At 28.6% G+C, this 14,602-nt stretch overlaps 1 protein-coding gene across 2 annotated transcripts in view; it reads right to left on the minus strand.

The window, feature by feature from the left end:
• Sesn (Sestrin) overlaps positions 1 to 14,602 on the minus strand; it is a 109,105-nt gene that overhangs the window by 7,197 nt on the left and 87,306 nt on the right. Inside the window, exon 1 of one of the 2 annotated variants that reach the window (XM_035082888.1) lies at positions 4,081 to 4,794. The exons of the other annotated variant lie outside the window; for it this stretch is intronic. Within the exon in view, the coding sequence (XP_034938779.1) occupies positions 4,081 to 4,101 (21 nt within the window). The 5' untranslated portion in view covers positions 4,102 to 4,794. Of the gene's footprint in view, positions 1 to 4,080; positions 4,795 to 14,602 lie in introns of those variants that run through there. 2 annotated transcript variants of the gene reach the window in all.

Consider the following 14,602-nt stretch of genomic DNA (forward strand, 5'->3'; position numbering starts at 1 on the left):
TCACATCTGTCATTCATTTTGTAATTATGCAAGTCTCTTTACATTAAAGTCGTTTTTATTTTGTCTTCCTTTAGTAGTATGTAACAGAAATATTTTTTTAGTAAAATTCTATCACAAAATTCTAGACGATAAAATTAATTAAAATTCTATTGATTACATCGATCGTAATATTTTTCAAATAAAAAACAAATGTAATAAATTAAAACAAAAATGAAATTTTAAACTCTACTAATTACAACTCATAACCAGTTAATATTAAATATAATTCTTACAAGTTTTTTTCTAGTGTTTTGTAGCAAAAGTGATCAATTCTATTCAATGCCATATTTACCTCCCATCACAAATCTTAATTATTAATGAAGTATTAATCATCTTCTATCTTTTTCTTTCATCTTTTATATATTTTTCTATAAGTAATGATTACTTCTTAGTACAATCATCTATATTAATTGTTCACTATACTTGATGTGTATCTATATTAAATATACAAAGTCGTAACTTTTCATTCGCATGTGTAAAGTAGCACGAAAAAGGCGTGAGCATTTATTATAGAACGTAAGTAAAAGCTAACGAGAAGTGAAGTAGCAAAACCTCCCATGACTTGGCTGCTAAATAATAAAGGAAATTATTTATTGTCAGATAAATTTATTGATGTAGCAATCATGATAATGGCAATTAACATCCAGGTAATTTCTATTAAAAATATTTGTTGTAATACATGTAGTACTTGTCTCTATTTTTACCTCATAAATTTCCGAGTTAGAAAAGAAAGGAAAATAAAGGAAAAAATTATTTGGAATATTTTTAAAATAAGTAGTCATTTTTAAAATAGAAATTTTCTAGAAGATTCGAGTTGGTGTATCGACATGCATGCATTGGCTTCGTTACCGATAAATAAAAAAATAATTAGAGTTTAGTGACATCCGATAAAAAACAGAACACAGCATATCAAGACTTCAATAGCTATAATTATACTTAAAGAGAAAGTGAAGAATTGAGTATACGTGTTAATTGAAAATTTTTTAGCATCTGTATAAAAAGTATGTACTTTATTATCATTACCATCATCATCAATTTGAAATCATATTAATTAATATAATTTTATTTCGTAATAAATAAGTATTTTTTAATAAATGTTTCTAAAAACATCTTCATTAAAATAAAATGTTATTTCTATATTAAATAAAAAAAAAAAACTTATTCCCAAGTGTATATTTAATTATTTGATAATTAAGATATTAAAATTAAGAAAGAAATTTGAAATAAAAGGCAAAGAACACGCATGGATGGAAAATAATTTAGTGATATCTTGGAACATTATAGCAATCTACCAGAGACTTTTCTCTTTCAAGTCTTCATGACAAAAGACAATAGCAATTGTTTTATTACTAACTTACTTATCCAATAATTATTGTCAAGATAAAACAATACATGTTAAGGTCATGCAAACTTGAATTTCTTTTTTTTTTAAATAAAATAATAAATATTATTTATTATATTATTTATTAAATAATAATATCGTAAAAGTCGGATAAGTCATTATTTAAAAGAAGAAATATTAAAAATAAATTTATCATGGATGATGCAACAAAGCAGCATAGTTACAGCTATATTTTTATATCTATATTTATACGAAACGATCATAAATTTAGTTTCTAACATCTAAAAAACAAAGATTCAAGAGTCTCAAGTCTATGGCCTCCTAAGCCAATCTAAGGTCAACACTGAGCCATGATCACCTGGTTGTCGAGTATCGCTAGACAACAAGGCTACTTGTCAGAGCCCCTTATGTTTCTTTCATTGTGACTCATTTACTAAAGATTGAATATATTCATTTAATATCAAATAAAATATTTAACTTCAAAGAAAGATATGAACTTTAATGTACTGATGAATAAGTAAGTAAATTACTTGTTCATTAAAAAATATTAAAGAAAATTTAAATGAATTATTATTCTAAAATCATTTACTTTTATCGATATAAAAAAATTTCCTGAATATTAATGATCAAATCTTGTAACCCCAAGTTCCTAGCATATTAATGTGACGTCACAGTATCGATTAACAGTCATTCACACGTGACTTCTCTGCTATGATCTATGTAGATACCTTTTATTTACCTCGTTAAAACTAATTCACAAATACAACTATTTGCTTTCATCAATTTTCTCAATATTTATCAAATATAATTATCAATTTTATTTAATATCATTATGTTCGAATAATTTAAATAATTATTAGAGATTAAACTCTATGTAGATTTATGGTTTTTAAAAAATACGATTCAAAGATAAATAGTGAATAAATGTTGGATTTAAAAAAAAAAAAAGATAAAAATCATTAATTTATGATGAATACTTAAATCTTGAAGTATGATTCTGGTAAAGGCAACTCCGATACAACCGGTCCCTAGGATGTATCATAAACAATGACTTTCTAAATTGGATGGACAAAGAGTACTTTGGATAATATTCTTCCTAATGAATATACACACGAAAGTGTATAAAAAATTTGTAAACACAGGTGGTAGAGCTATAGTTACTTACGAAGGTTATTTATATTTGCACTCGGTAAAGATTTTTATAACATAGAATTGTGAAAGCATGAAGCACAATTAAATAAATTTATTCTACCTCTCTTCGATTATCATTAACTTTTTAGTTATGTCGAAAGTTAATTTGAATCATATAAATATTTTTCCTAAAAAAAAAAAATCATTTTATTCCTATCAATGACATTTAGACATTGAAATAGAAAATTAAACATTTTCACACGATTTATGGAAGAAAGAAAATATTTCTTTGTGTTACATAATTTTTTTACAGGTAACATATTATCCATGACAAGTAAAACTAGTAAGATATCAATGAATACACATACAAAGTATATTTAAAATAGTTTGAGAACCTGCTGTAATATTAGCAACAGTAATCGTGTATTCTGAGGTGATTATTCGCACAGAGAAAGGTGTGTTAGTGGTTGTTTGGTAAGCGAAGTCGCCGTAGCAAAAGCGGCCTATGACCGTCAAGCATAAACAACATTGGAAACGAGAACTCCAATCTTAAGAGAAACCGGTTTAGGCTTGGAAAACAATTTTATGTTCTTAAAGTAAAGAGAAAGGAGAGAAACGATGAGATTCACTACGATCTAAATTGGACACAAAAAAATGACCTATTACTAATGAAAGTATCTGTTTCTTTATTATACCAATTATTTATCAGTCATGATTATCGTTTGATTAAATTATTACAAATAAAGTCAAGACAACTGAACCTGTCGTCAGGGACATTTGTAATAAATACTCCAATATAATGAAGTTGATAACGAACTTGTCATTTTATTAATAATTTCAAAAGTGAATCAAGTGATATGATGAATTTAATTTATTTTTATCAGTATTTCAATTTTTATGTCATTAATTTTTTTTCCTTTTTTTTTAAACCCATGGCTCTAGTACTTTCGATAACGATAGAATAGAACAGGTGTGTATTGTAAGAAAAGAAGAGTCATCAGATAATTATTGTTTGACAAATGATTTTTCATTTTTTATAATATGCCCAGTAGCTGATATCAGTTACGTAAATAACTGTATGTATATAAATACACGTAAATATTAAGTCAATTGTTTGTTCAATATAATTAAATGTATCTACAAAAAAACATCTTCCTACTAGTAGATAAATGTCATTTTTTATTAGTCTTCTTACTAAAAAAAGAAAAAAAAAAGGTCTTTTAATTGATATAAATAATTTAGATTTTTTCAGCCAACCGTTGACACTGACAATGAAACATGAAAAAAATATCGATTGATAAGTTACTTTTCAAGAATGATGAAATTTTAGCAGTGAATTGGTGATACGATGTTTCTGTACGTGTGACGAGTGTTCGAGAATTTTTTCAACATGTGCTTTTATTTATCAGATACGATAAAAAAAGACACAAAATACAGCTCGTAGATTCACTTAAACTAATTCTCGTTTATTGAAAGTTATTATTAGAATATTTTCAAATCAATTTGAGATGAGAGAAGTTGATTTAAACTGTAAACTATATGGATGAAGAAAAAGGATTGAAACTTACATCATTTCCAATTTGACCCATCGTAAAAGCACCACCCGGGACTATATCAGCCTCCGGATGGAACTGAATTTCGTCTGCCACAGGAATTTTGGAAAAATTAAATGACCACTTGTATACACGAATAAATATCGTCCCTTGGTGAGGAACAATGAAGACGAGATTTATACACAAGATCCCACTGATTGTTGGAAGTTATTGTCTATTTGTAGACGTGTAGATGCTGATTTACGAATGAAATATCAGCAAGACATTGATATTGAAATCAAGAAAAAATTAAATTAATGTTCTATGTGTTGATCTATTTACTGTAAAATTATCACTAAATTCAACGACTGGCACAATAGCGTAACTTGTGGATAATTATTTGGACGCTTTTAATTAGTCACTTTTACTGAATAATAAAAAATAAAAAACTATCTGTCATATCACAGGTATTGTCGAGTGGGCCGGTAATTATTTGGCATTCGATTTCTATTAATAATTCAAAGCATAAATAAGATACTAGTGTGTAGTTGTATGAAAAATATAGCAATCGGCTTTATAATAATTTTTCATCTATTTTTTCAAGTATTTCATTGGACTTAATAATGAATTATCAAGACATAAATAACACTGATACTGAAATGAAATAGATTTAAGTTACACAAGACATCGCGAAAGAGCTAATATAAAAAGAACAACTATACCAAGAGAATGCCGGTTGCTAACTGACGCCTCAAGCACCGTGCTACTGCCATGCGATCATCTGGCCGGGTCTTGATGGTGGGAGAAACATCCGAGCAAATAAACCTGGTGGGGGTGCACTCCAATATATTTCCCCTTAAGTTTAGCATCAGGTCCGTAAGAACAAAGAACTTTGCTCCACATTTTCATGACTCAACCCTCAATATAATTGCACATCAAATTTATTTCCTAATTATTTTAATCATTTTTATCACCAACTCTTAAGCAAACACTAAATTAAGTGATTCTTTTGAGACAAATACATTGTTATATATTCTTCCAATCTAAAATTCTTGAAAACATATTCATACTGATGATTGCTTCTCATATATTTGATATGAATCATTATAAAAATCGAATGAAACTAGTCAATCCTCAAAATAGATAATCGTTGAACAAAGAACTGACGCAACAACCAAGTCTAACGATTTCTGTATGTTCCTGAATCAGCACAGAAGGAGCTGTAGTGTAGATCAGCTGATTCCCTAGCAACAAGAGTAACTATTCGCGCTGTGAAAATAATATTCATTGGTCATAAGAATTAGCAGGACGGTATTATAGTAACACACAGTGCGAGTTTATCAACAATATATGCATAATAGTTGGATTCAAGCCGTCTACTAGCGTTATGTGTATGCACACTCGACTTCCGATAGCTATTAATTTCAAATGCCCACACTGATGAATTCATTTCGTCAGTTGTTAACTGGGTAAAAAATAAATGTGATCAAATGCTTGTCATGAAAAACAAAATTAAATAATCACGAAAGTAAACATTAATAGCTTTAAATAAGATATTATCAAGGCCAGCTTTTTGCTGGCTCTGTTACTTAATAATACACACCAACTGACTTCTTTCATTTCAGATGAGCTGAAAAATTGTATCTAAACAGAGTAAATTAAATAATCATGGACTCCTCTGTTTTATTTGGTTAAACATGCAACCAATCCTTGTAATGGGCGGAAATAAATGAAAAGCAACATTATACTGGGTGTATACTCACTAATGGGTCTTTGTCTTTGACAACATAGCTAAATGAAGATGCCTAGGTTACGACTATTAAAGGGGAAGAAAAACCAAGTCCTGCTTCTAGCTGTTTTCTTTCTTTCTTTGTTCCCCTTGTTATATTGCCATGCATCGTATAATAACGACCGAGGACGGTTTTCCATCGGGATTTAAGTTCTTATGCCTTTGTTCGTGAAGCAGACTGCAGGAAGTAGAAGTGAGAGCTTCCATAGAGCGAATACATCTAGGGCCTAGTTTCTAAAAGAACGAGAAAATGCGCACTTCATGCAGTAGCAAAAAAAAAAAAAACGTTGGGATCGTAGAGTAATTTATTTTGAGGAGGTCCTCTCTCCTGGGGAGTTAAATTATGGCTAATAAAAACTTCCTATAATAGAGACGTGTGAATAAATATTGGTAGAATTTCGATGTGGTATTGACAATGCATAATATTTAAAGTATGTATGAACATACACACTCTACAGAAAAATATTAAATTTCAAGAATACAAAAAATTTCTTTTTTTGGAGCACAAATTTAAAAAATTCTCATTTACAATAGAAAAATAATAAGTAGTATATTTTTTCATGAATTTTATTCTCAATTATTTAATTGATAATTGTGGAGAATTTTTTTTCTTTTGAATATGAATGCACTGAAAATATTAATTGGACTTTTTTTATTATTCAAAGTGATATCGATTGTACACTGATACGTTTGGAATTTTAATTTTTATGCTCGTATTACCAGACCAATCTTCAAAAGATAAATATAAAGGATTCACATATTGATGAATTGCAAAAAAATTAATGATTCATTTTAAAAATTTTATACAAATTTACTTAATGATAATATATCACGCCATAAAAATGACTCATCGTTGTCTTTTTATAGACTATAATAGTATATAAATGTGTATTTAAAATTCTTCATTGTCTTGATGAATATGTGTTAACCAAAGTCATGAAATATGAATGAATCAAAAATACCATCACAATTCATCATATTTTTACTAACAAAGAAAACCAAAAATTTCCCCCATCAAAAAGTTTTTCCCCCGAAATCATTCCCCATCTTGCTGAAATATTATCTAATCCATCAAACTAAATACTTGTATCAATGTAGAGAAAAAAGCTGAAAACTTCATATCTGTTCATTGCTCTCTTTCATAATATACCTCCACCTTTCCCCCTTTCATCTGTCTCGTTACACGGAGAGTGCCTTATATTTAATCGGATCGCACGGTTGTTGCACCCGAACTTCCGTGACACCTTTCGAACTGTTCGTCTTAACCTCACGTTGATCAATATTCCATTGCAATACATATCGAAAGAAACGACAAGAAAGAGTAATAGCAAATGGTGACAAGCATGAAAATTCTTTGTCAATCAATTTGATGTCAATATGATTGGGTGGGTTACGCGAACAAAAGCGAAAATGTCTTTTCATTAAATGTCTTTCATACGACGAACTCAAAGAGACATTTGTAGTCATGATTTTTCTCGCCTTATTACGTGATTGGATAATAAATTGAAAAAAATACTATTTCAAGAAGTAACGTGATTTGACGTTATTATATCGTATTCTGTAATAATTTAGAATAAAGGATTGGGCGAGGTTAGTGATGAAGGCGTGAGAGGTCAATGGACGGGAAAGCTCGTTACGGCACTGCCATACTGTTATTACTAACCAGTTACTTCTCTCCTTTTCTTCTCCTACTCTAAATCCATGTATTTTCCTTCTCCTTTGAAGCTGTACGCCGTTATAACGGAGCAAAGTTCTCGCTAACATAGCAGAAAGCAACGAAACCACCATCAGAAAGTTTAGCCTATAGTGCTGCAAGTCGTTGACTAATGATTTACACACGGTCTTAACTACGACCGATAGAAATTGCCCTACTATTAGTATGCAAAAAAATACTCCCCTTACTTTAAGCTTTCATGACAGTTTAACTCTATTTTGCCTTTTTACTCTTAACACATTTCAAATTATTGTTACATAATAAGTATGTTCTTTGCTTGGTGATTAAGTTTTGACGAAGATTTATCGACACCTCCTTGCTCCTTCAAGACTTCTAGGTCTCGGTCAATGGATTTTAAATAGGAAATTAGAAGGAAACTTCTAAAGAAGTCAACTTGTACATATTTAGGTCAGTAGGGTTTGAGGTAGGTAGCGGAATAAAAAATTTAATTATCCTTGATGATCTTATATAGAGATTCAGCATTAAAATACTTGAGATAGGAAAAATTCTTGTTTGCAAATTAGAAAGGATTTAGAAAAATTTTATTGATTATTTTTATTTGATTAAACTCTAGATATATTCTGATCTTAAAATAAATGTGAGTGGTTTTTACTGAATTCTCTGCTTTAAAAGACTACTTGAATCACTAAAAAGAGATCAAACTGAGACTAGGTTTAAAAAAACCATTGCGAACAGAATACAACTGTCTTTATTTTGTGACTCAGGGGTTTACGAGGTTTCAAAATTGAATTGAAGTAGAAGGAAACTGCCATTCCGTCTATAAAACTTGGGAATAATTTGCTAAATTTTCTAAAAACTTTTTCATCTTCTACTTTTCTCAATAATTATTTTTATATCATCTAGAGTTTATTGTTTCCACAATATTATCTATCTAGTTTATATAATACCGTTAGTTACTATTTCCATCATTGCAACATAAAAACGTCATATAACAATAAATTTATAGTCTACATAAATATAAGCTATTTTCATATCTATGAAGTAGCGATAGCCATCAATTCAACCTAAGCGATGACATCAGAGAAATAGGAACAAAAAACAAACCTTGCCGGTAATTTTCACGATGACGACAAAAGTTGACACTGAGTACTTATACTGTGCACGCAAATAGCATAAGCTAAAGATCCAACTGCGCTTCGTAACTTGAAAAACCGGTTTGGTTAACTTTAAATGCTTGAAGTTACACTCATGTAAAAGCTTTCAGCAATACATAACATACTGTGTGATCCACCCATACGTAATGCCAGATGTCCCTTAGTTCTATCTAAGAAAATATTTTTAAGATTTCTTTTGCTTTGTTTCTACTTTTTTATACACTCTCGGCTATAAGTACCAACATATCGCTTTTATATCTTCCATTAATCGACTTGAATGTTCAAGAGTATGTTTAAACTGTTTGTTTAAAAATATTTACAAGCTATTACTTTTACTCTAAAAAATAAGAGAAAAATTATCTTTTATTTTTTATTAATAAAATTTTTATTTATAATAAATATTATTGGCTTTATTTTTTTAAAAAATGTGATGCATTGTCATGGGAGAAAAATAGTTTGGAAATTATAGTAAGAAGAAAATAAAATAAATACAACCTTTTTCCATACCTGTTCCAGTCGTATACAAGTTTTTCTATTTCTAGTTTTCAATTTTCTATCAAGTTTGTCTTTCCCATTATTTTATAAAGACTTTATCGATTCTAGACGAGAAAAATTGTTAAGAAATTACGAGCTATTCAATTCTAATGTGAACAATAAAATATTTATTTTATCGTAATCTTTTAATAAACTTTGCATTCATTACAATCATTTTCATTGGCTAATTATAATATTTTAGAGACATAATTATTTTCCAATCAGAATGTACTCCCCATCTGAGATCTGACTTTTAATAAATTACAGAAATTGATTACACTAGCCACCTAAATAAATTTCTTTTTTTTTTATTGAAACAAAAATAAAATATGAATGAAAATTTGAAATTAATGATGATTTATTTCTTGATAATATCTAGAGCTCTGTAGCTTATAGTTATGATCTATTTATAATCGTAGCCAGTATTGATTTTTTTTGGAGCAGAGAGAGAGAGCAATTATTCAAAATTTGGAGTAAATTAATTTGTACTATTGATTACTGTGTTGATAAAATTAATAGCATTACTTCGATAATTATTCATAAGAACAGAAACATAAATCAATTATATGAATATTTTATGTACCATTATAGATTCAATAAAATAATTAAAATCGAAAGCAAATAATCAGATTAGCATAGTAGTTAAATATTAAATGATGAGAAAGATGACATTTTGATCTTGAAAATTTAATTAATAATTTGGAAAAAAAAAATAAAAAATTTTTCGAGTAAAATTTAAGTAGGTGGAGATATTGAAGGAAGTTGTGAAAATGACAAGAAAGTCAGTCAACTACGTCTTATATGAAGAAGAATTTCTACACATGTACACTGTAGCCATACTAAGTCTGTTGAAATATATCACATACGTTGATTGCGAGGGGGAACTCTATACACACAACATCGTGAATAAGGTACAAAAGTAGCGTTGGCCAGATGTCAACAATCTAATAAAAACATTCCAACCCTTATACGTATTGGAAACTGCGTTTCAGAAAATATTAGGAAATCTTTAAGATGAATTTAGTAGGGGAAAAGTACAACAACAATTTTTTCTATTTAGTGTAATAAATAAATAGATAAGTTGATGAGAAAAAATATCATTTATCATTAAAACTATGCCATCACACACTTGAAGATACATGTGATTGCATTTATTGATAGTAATTGTTTTAATAAAAATAAATGAATTCTTTTAACGTTGATTTTGTGATTTATTAATAGAAAACAAGATTTTAAAAATGATGATAAAAAATTATTTTCTACTTCTTTTCATGCATTACTATGTAAATTATTGATAACATATACTAGTCAGTCTTCAGTGAATGTATTTTTTCATGTCATCGATCGACTATAAAAATGCATAAAGTAAAAATAACGTTAGATCACACATTAAAGATGATTACATAATGCATTTTTAAAATTTAAATATTTTGCTAGACACTGCTTACTATTGTTTTTTTTTATTATGCCTACAATATCATAATTTAAAATGCCATTAAAAAGCAGAAGCATTTTTTTACGAGCTCTTAACACTTTTAAACAAAATTGCGTTGACTGAAAAAAAAACATGGTGACAAAACTCGTTACAAGTAATTTATAGTTATTGAATTTTTAGGTAATATTCACTCTTATTTCTCTTTTTCAGTGGAATAAATAATACACAATGGATTGTATATTTTTTAAAAAGCACCGAAAGCGGTATTAACCCAAACCAATTCTCATGCGTTTTTATATTTCCCGCCTTTTTTAGCCAATGAGCAACAGAGATTTAGGTTACAAACGGAAAATCCATGTCAAGGTAGACCATAAAGAACATTTACGAGTTTAGAGGGATCCGCTGAATCGTGACTAACATCATCTGTACATTTTTCGAGGGTTGTGAATGACACACTCTATGAACAAAAGCAAACAAAGGCAAACAAAGAAATATACAAAATTTTTCGATAAAGGATATTAACCGGACACATGAGTATTGAAAAGACAATTAGTGTATCATTTAAATAGATTTCAATATCTTTTCCGCTTAAAACAGTTTAAATATTTCAATAAACATTAAAAGAAAAAGATGAAATAGCCAATAATAAAGATGATCAATAACAAAGACATATCAGCAATTTCGAAAAGAATAACATGGAGCAAAAATTACCAAGGCAATGTAATTAATGAAATAATATTGTTGATATCAGGACCTCGATAAATTATATGAATATTACCCTAATGCAACACGGAAGCTTATTTCATCATCCATTTAATTAGATTACGAAGATGAAACTATATCCGTGTTTATATGTTAAGTTGCATCTAAATGTATCATCTCTTTATCGTCTCTGTATTAGTCTGTTTATTGTCTAAAACTGTAACCTAGTTTGGTCAATTTTTTGTCTTTTTTTAGTGATATCATGTAATAAGCAGTCTAGATCCACTTAACGAATGAAAGTTTATGATGTTTACACATATCAACCGATAATAATATATTGAATCACTATGAAGTAGACCAGATAATTTTTATGCCTTATCAGCTACTACTTCTTTAGAAGTTCGTGTCAGTGTTGAAACTAATATAGGCTTGTAATTTATGGATGATATTATTCTGATTAGAAATAAAACTAATAAATTATGTCATGAAGATCTTCAATTTGGAAATAAAAAATTTGTTTCTTTTTTTAAGGTTTTAAAATTCTTCCCAAACCCTGACCATAGAAACTGTCAAAAGTATTGTACTGTCAAAAACATTAAATCAGAGGGAACTGAATAAAGAAAATAAAGAGAAACGTTGTGAGTATTGATCCTTGCTCATAAGACTCCATTACTTTAAAACCTATTCATTCTTCTGTCTTTATACTTCTCAAATATATACCTCTGTTGTCATTGTATTGGAAAACACTGCGTCTAGTTTTTCCACTCCACAGTTCATCTCTTTCCTAGTATTATTGATGTAGAAGACAGAAATATTCTTAGTTATTTGACCGCTATTTCTTTTAAACTTTCCATTGTTGTTCATTGAACCATTCAATGAAGCTGTAAGAGTTAAGCCATAAAGAAAAAATAGCTTTGAACTAGGTAGAATAGTTTTGATTTAAAGCAAAAAAAATTAATGAGGCTTTAATTAACTTTCTAGTTTTACGTATGTTAGCTTGTTAAATATTATGTGCACTGACAAGTTCAAGTAATCATTACTGTATGACAGCCTAATTATGCAAATTACAGATTAAAGGAAATCTTAGGCGACGATCGATTGACTGAAATTCTAGTATTGCTATCAATTTGAAGAAAGGTAGCAGTTTACTGAATAATATTCGATAAAATGAGTTTATGCAATTGGGAATTGATAATTTATTTTACAAAAAATTGTTTTTCTTCCCACTAATAAATAAGTCAGTCTTTATCTAGTGAATTTTATGGTCAATGATTAAGGACGTTATTTATCGGAATATTTTCAGTAAATTTCCAAATAAATTGGAGAACTAATGAAAACGAAATTATTAATTTTCATAAGTCCATTCCACATTTGATTATTTTTAGATACCCTTCTGCTTATCAGACTATAATTTATCCAAAAGAAATGAATAAAAAACTTTCAACCACACGCATTAATCATAATTATTGGTAATATTAATAACGTAAATATTGAATATTTGCGAAGTCACGTATGTGCATTACATGTTTGAGTGACGTAAATATTAGATTAATAAACTTTTGATGGACTGTCACGTAGTCACTTCGCGTGCAGATGATTCAGTGAACTCAATAACAAGATTGTCTAGTGTATACAATAAAGACATGTTGCTAATTTTATAGAAAAGTTGCAGAATAAAAGATTAATGTCCTTCTGATGTTTTAGCTTCGAAATTAAATAGTAAATTATTAATCTTGTGCTTTCAGAGATAATAATGTAGAAAAATAATAGATATGTAGAAATAAATTGAAAAATGTTTAATATAAATGGACAATTATTTGCTACAGAGAAAAAAATCTGAATAGACGTGCAAACACTCACGTCAATAAATAACATAAAGAAATCAGATGATTTTATAAAAATGTGAGAAAAACATGTTGACAACTCAACTGCGGTATTATACTCCATAAGCGATATAAGATTAGTCACGTTCAATGTTAAGTCATTTATTATCATAATTTTATAACCGAAAATCATATTTTTTATCTCCTTCATACATTTTTATTAAATTAAAGATATTTTTTCTCCACAAATGCTACAAAACCTGATTTATAATTAAATTGACTATTGAAGAAAATTATTTAATTTAATAAAAATCAACAAAATGATGCAGGTATAAATAAAACAAATTTAAATAATATTTCAACAATTTTATTCAAAGATTATTTTAGGTAAATCTGTTGGAATAAAATCTTTAATATTACTATCATAAACTCATGGAATATGTAAAATGGATATCTGTTAAAAACATTACAGTTTAAATATGGAACAAATGTTCTCAATATGAAGATAGTACATTATCTCAAAGCAATATCAAATGACGATAATTGATGATGAAGTATGTATGTTTGCATTCACATTTTTTAATTATGATTATTAGACCTGTTATTGAAAATAATGTCTATATGCTCATCCAATATAATCTGAATATTTTAAAAGGTTAAAAAGAACGTCATTGATATCGAATTGGAAAAAATGAGATGGATCGAATTTCGATTTGCATCCATGTTATCCAAGTATAATTTCCGTAGACATAGCTATTATATCAACATAATGTCCTCTAGCATGCTCTGTTATTCATACATAGTTTGTCTACATATATGAGAAAGCAGAGAAAACGTGCATCTTCTTGTTTCCCATTTGATGATATATCACGTCACGGATGATATACGTAGAACAAGAGACGCTTTTATACCAGTTTCCAAGCATTTACTCTGCAACATTTCTCTTCTTTTTCATTCTTATTTGTTTTATATTCATGAAACTAAAAAAAAATATTGAATGATGGATTATAAAGTTTTCAATTATTATAGAAAAATCTTCAATCTTTAGAAATGGCAGACGATGATGATGATAATAATGATGGGAATGATGAAATAGACAAAAAAAAAGAATTCTTCTACATTTCTCCTCGCTTTGTATTTTATTAAAAAGAAAAATGTTTTGTGTCGTTTTCCAAACCGGATGTAAAAACTGCTTCCATGATAATTCGTCTGTAGGGACGATAGGATTGACATTTATGCCAGAAGTAAAACCGCTAGAAGCAGTGACGGAAATTTTATGTTACCAGGTAGCTAAGTGATTTGCATAAGAGGTTATTCGAGATTCTATAAAGCGTGTTTATCGGTCTGTCTTCCGGATTACATAGACAGGAACAATATACCCATCTTACTGCATACACTGTTTACAGTGCACACACTCTATCCAGATCGCAAGGTATCGTGCTGAGC

The sequence above is a fragment of the Chelonus insularis genome, unplaced genomic scaffold (assembly GCF_013357705.1).
Source record: "Chelonus insularis isolate UGA/USDA-ARS -01 unplaced genomic scaffold, ASM1335770v1 contig_121_pilon, whole genome shotgun sequence".
NCBI lineage: Eukaryota > Metazoa > Arthropoda > Insecta > Hymenoptera > Braconidae > Chelonus > Chelonus insularis.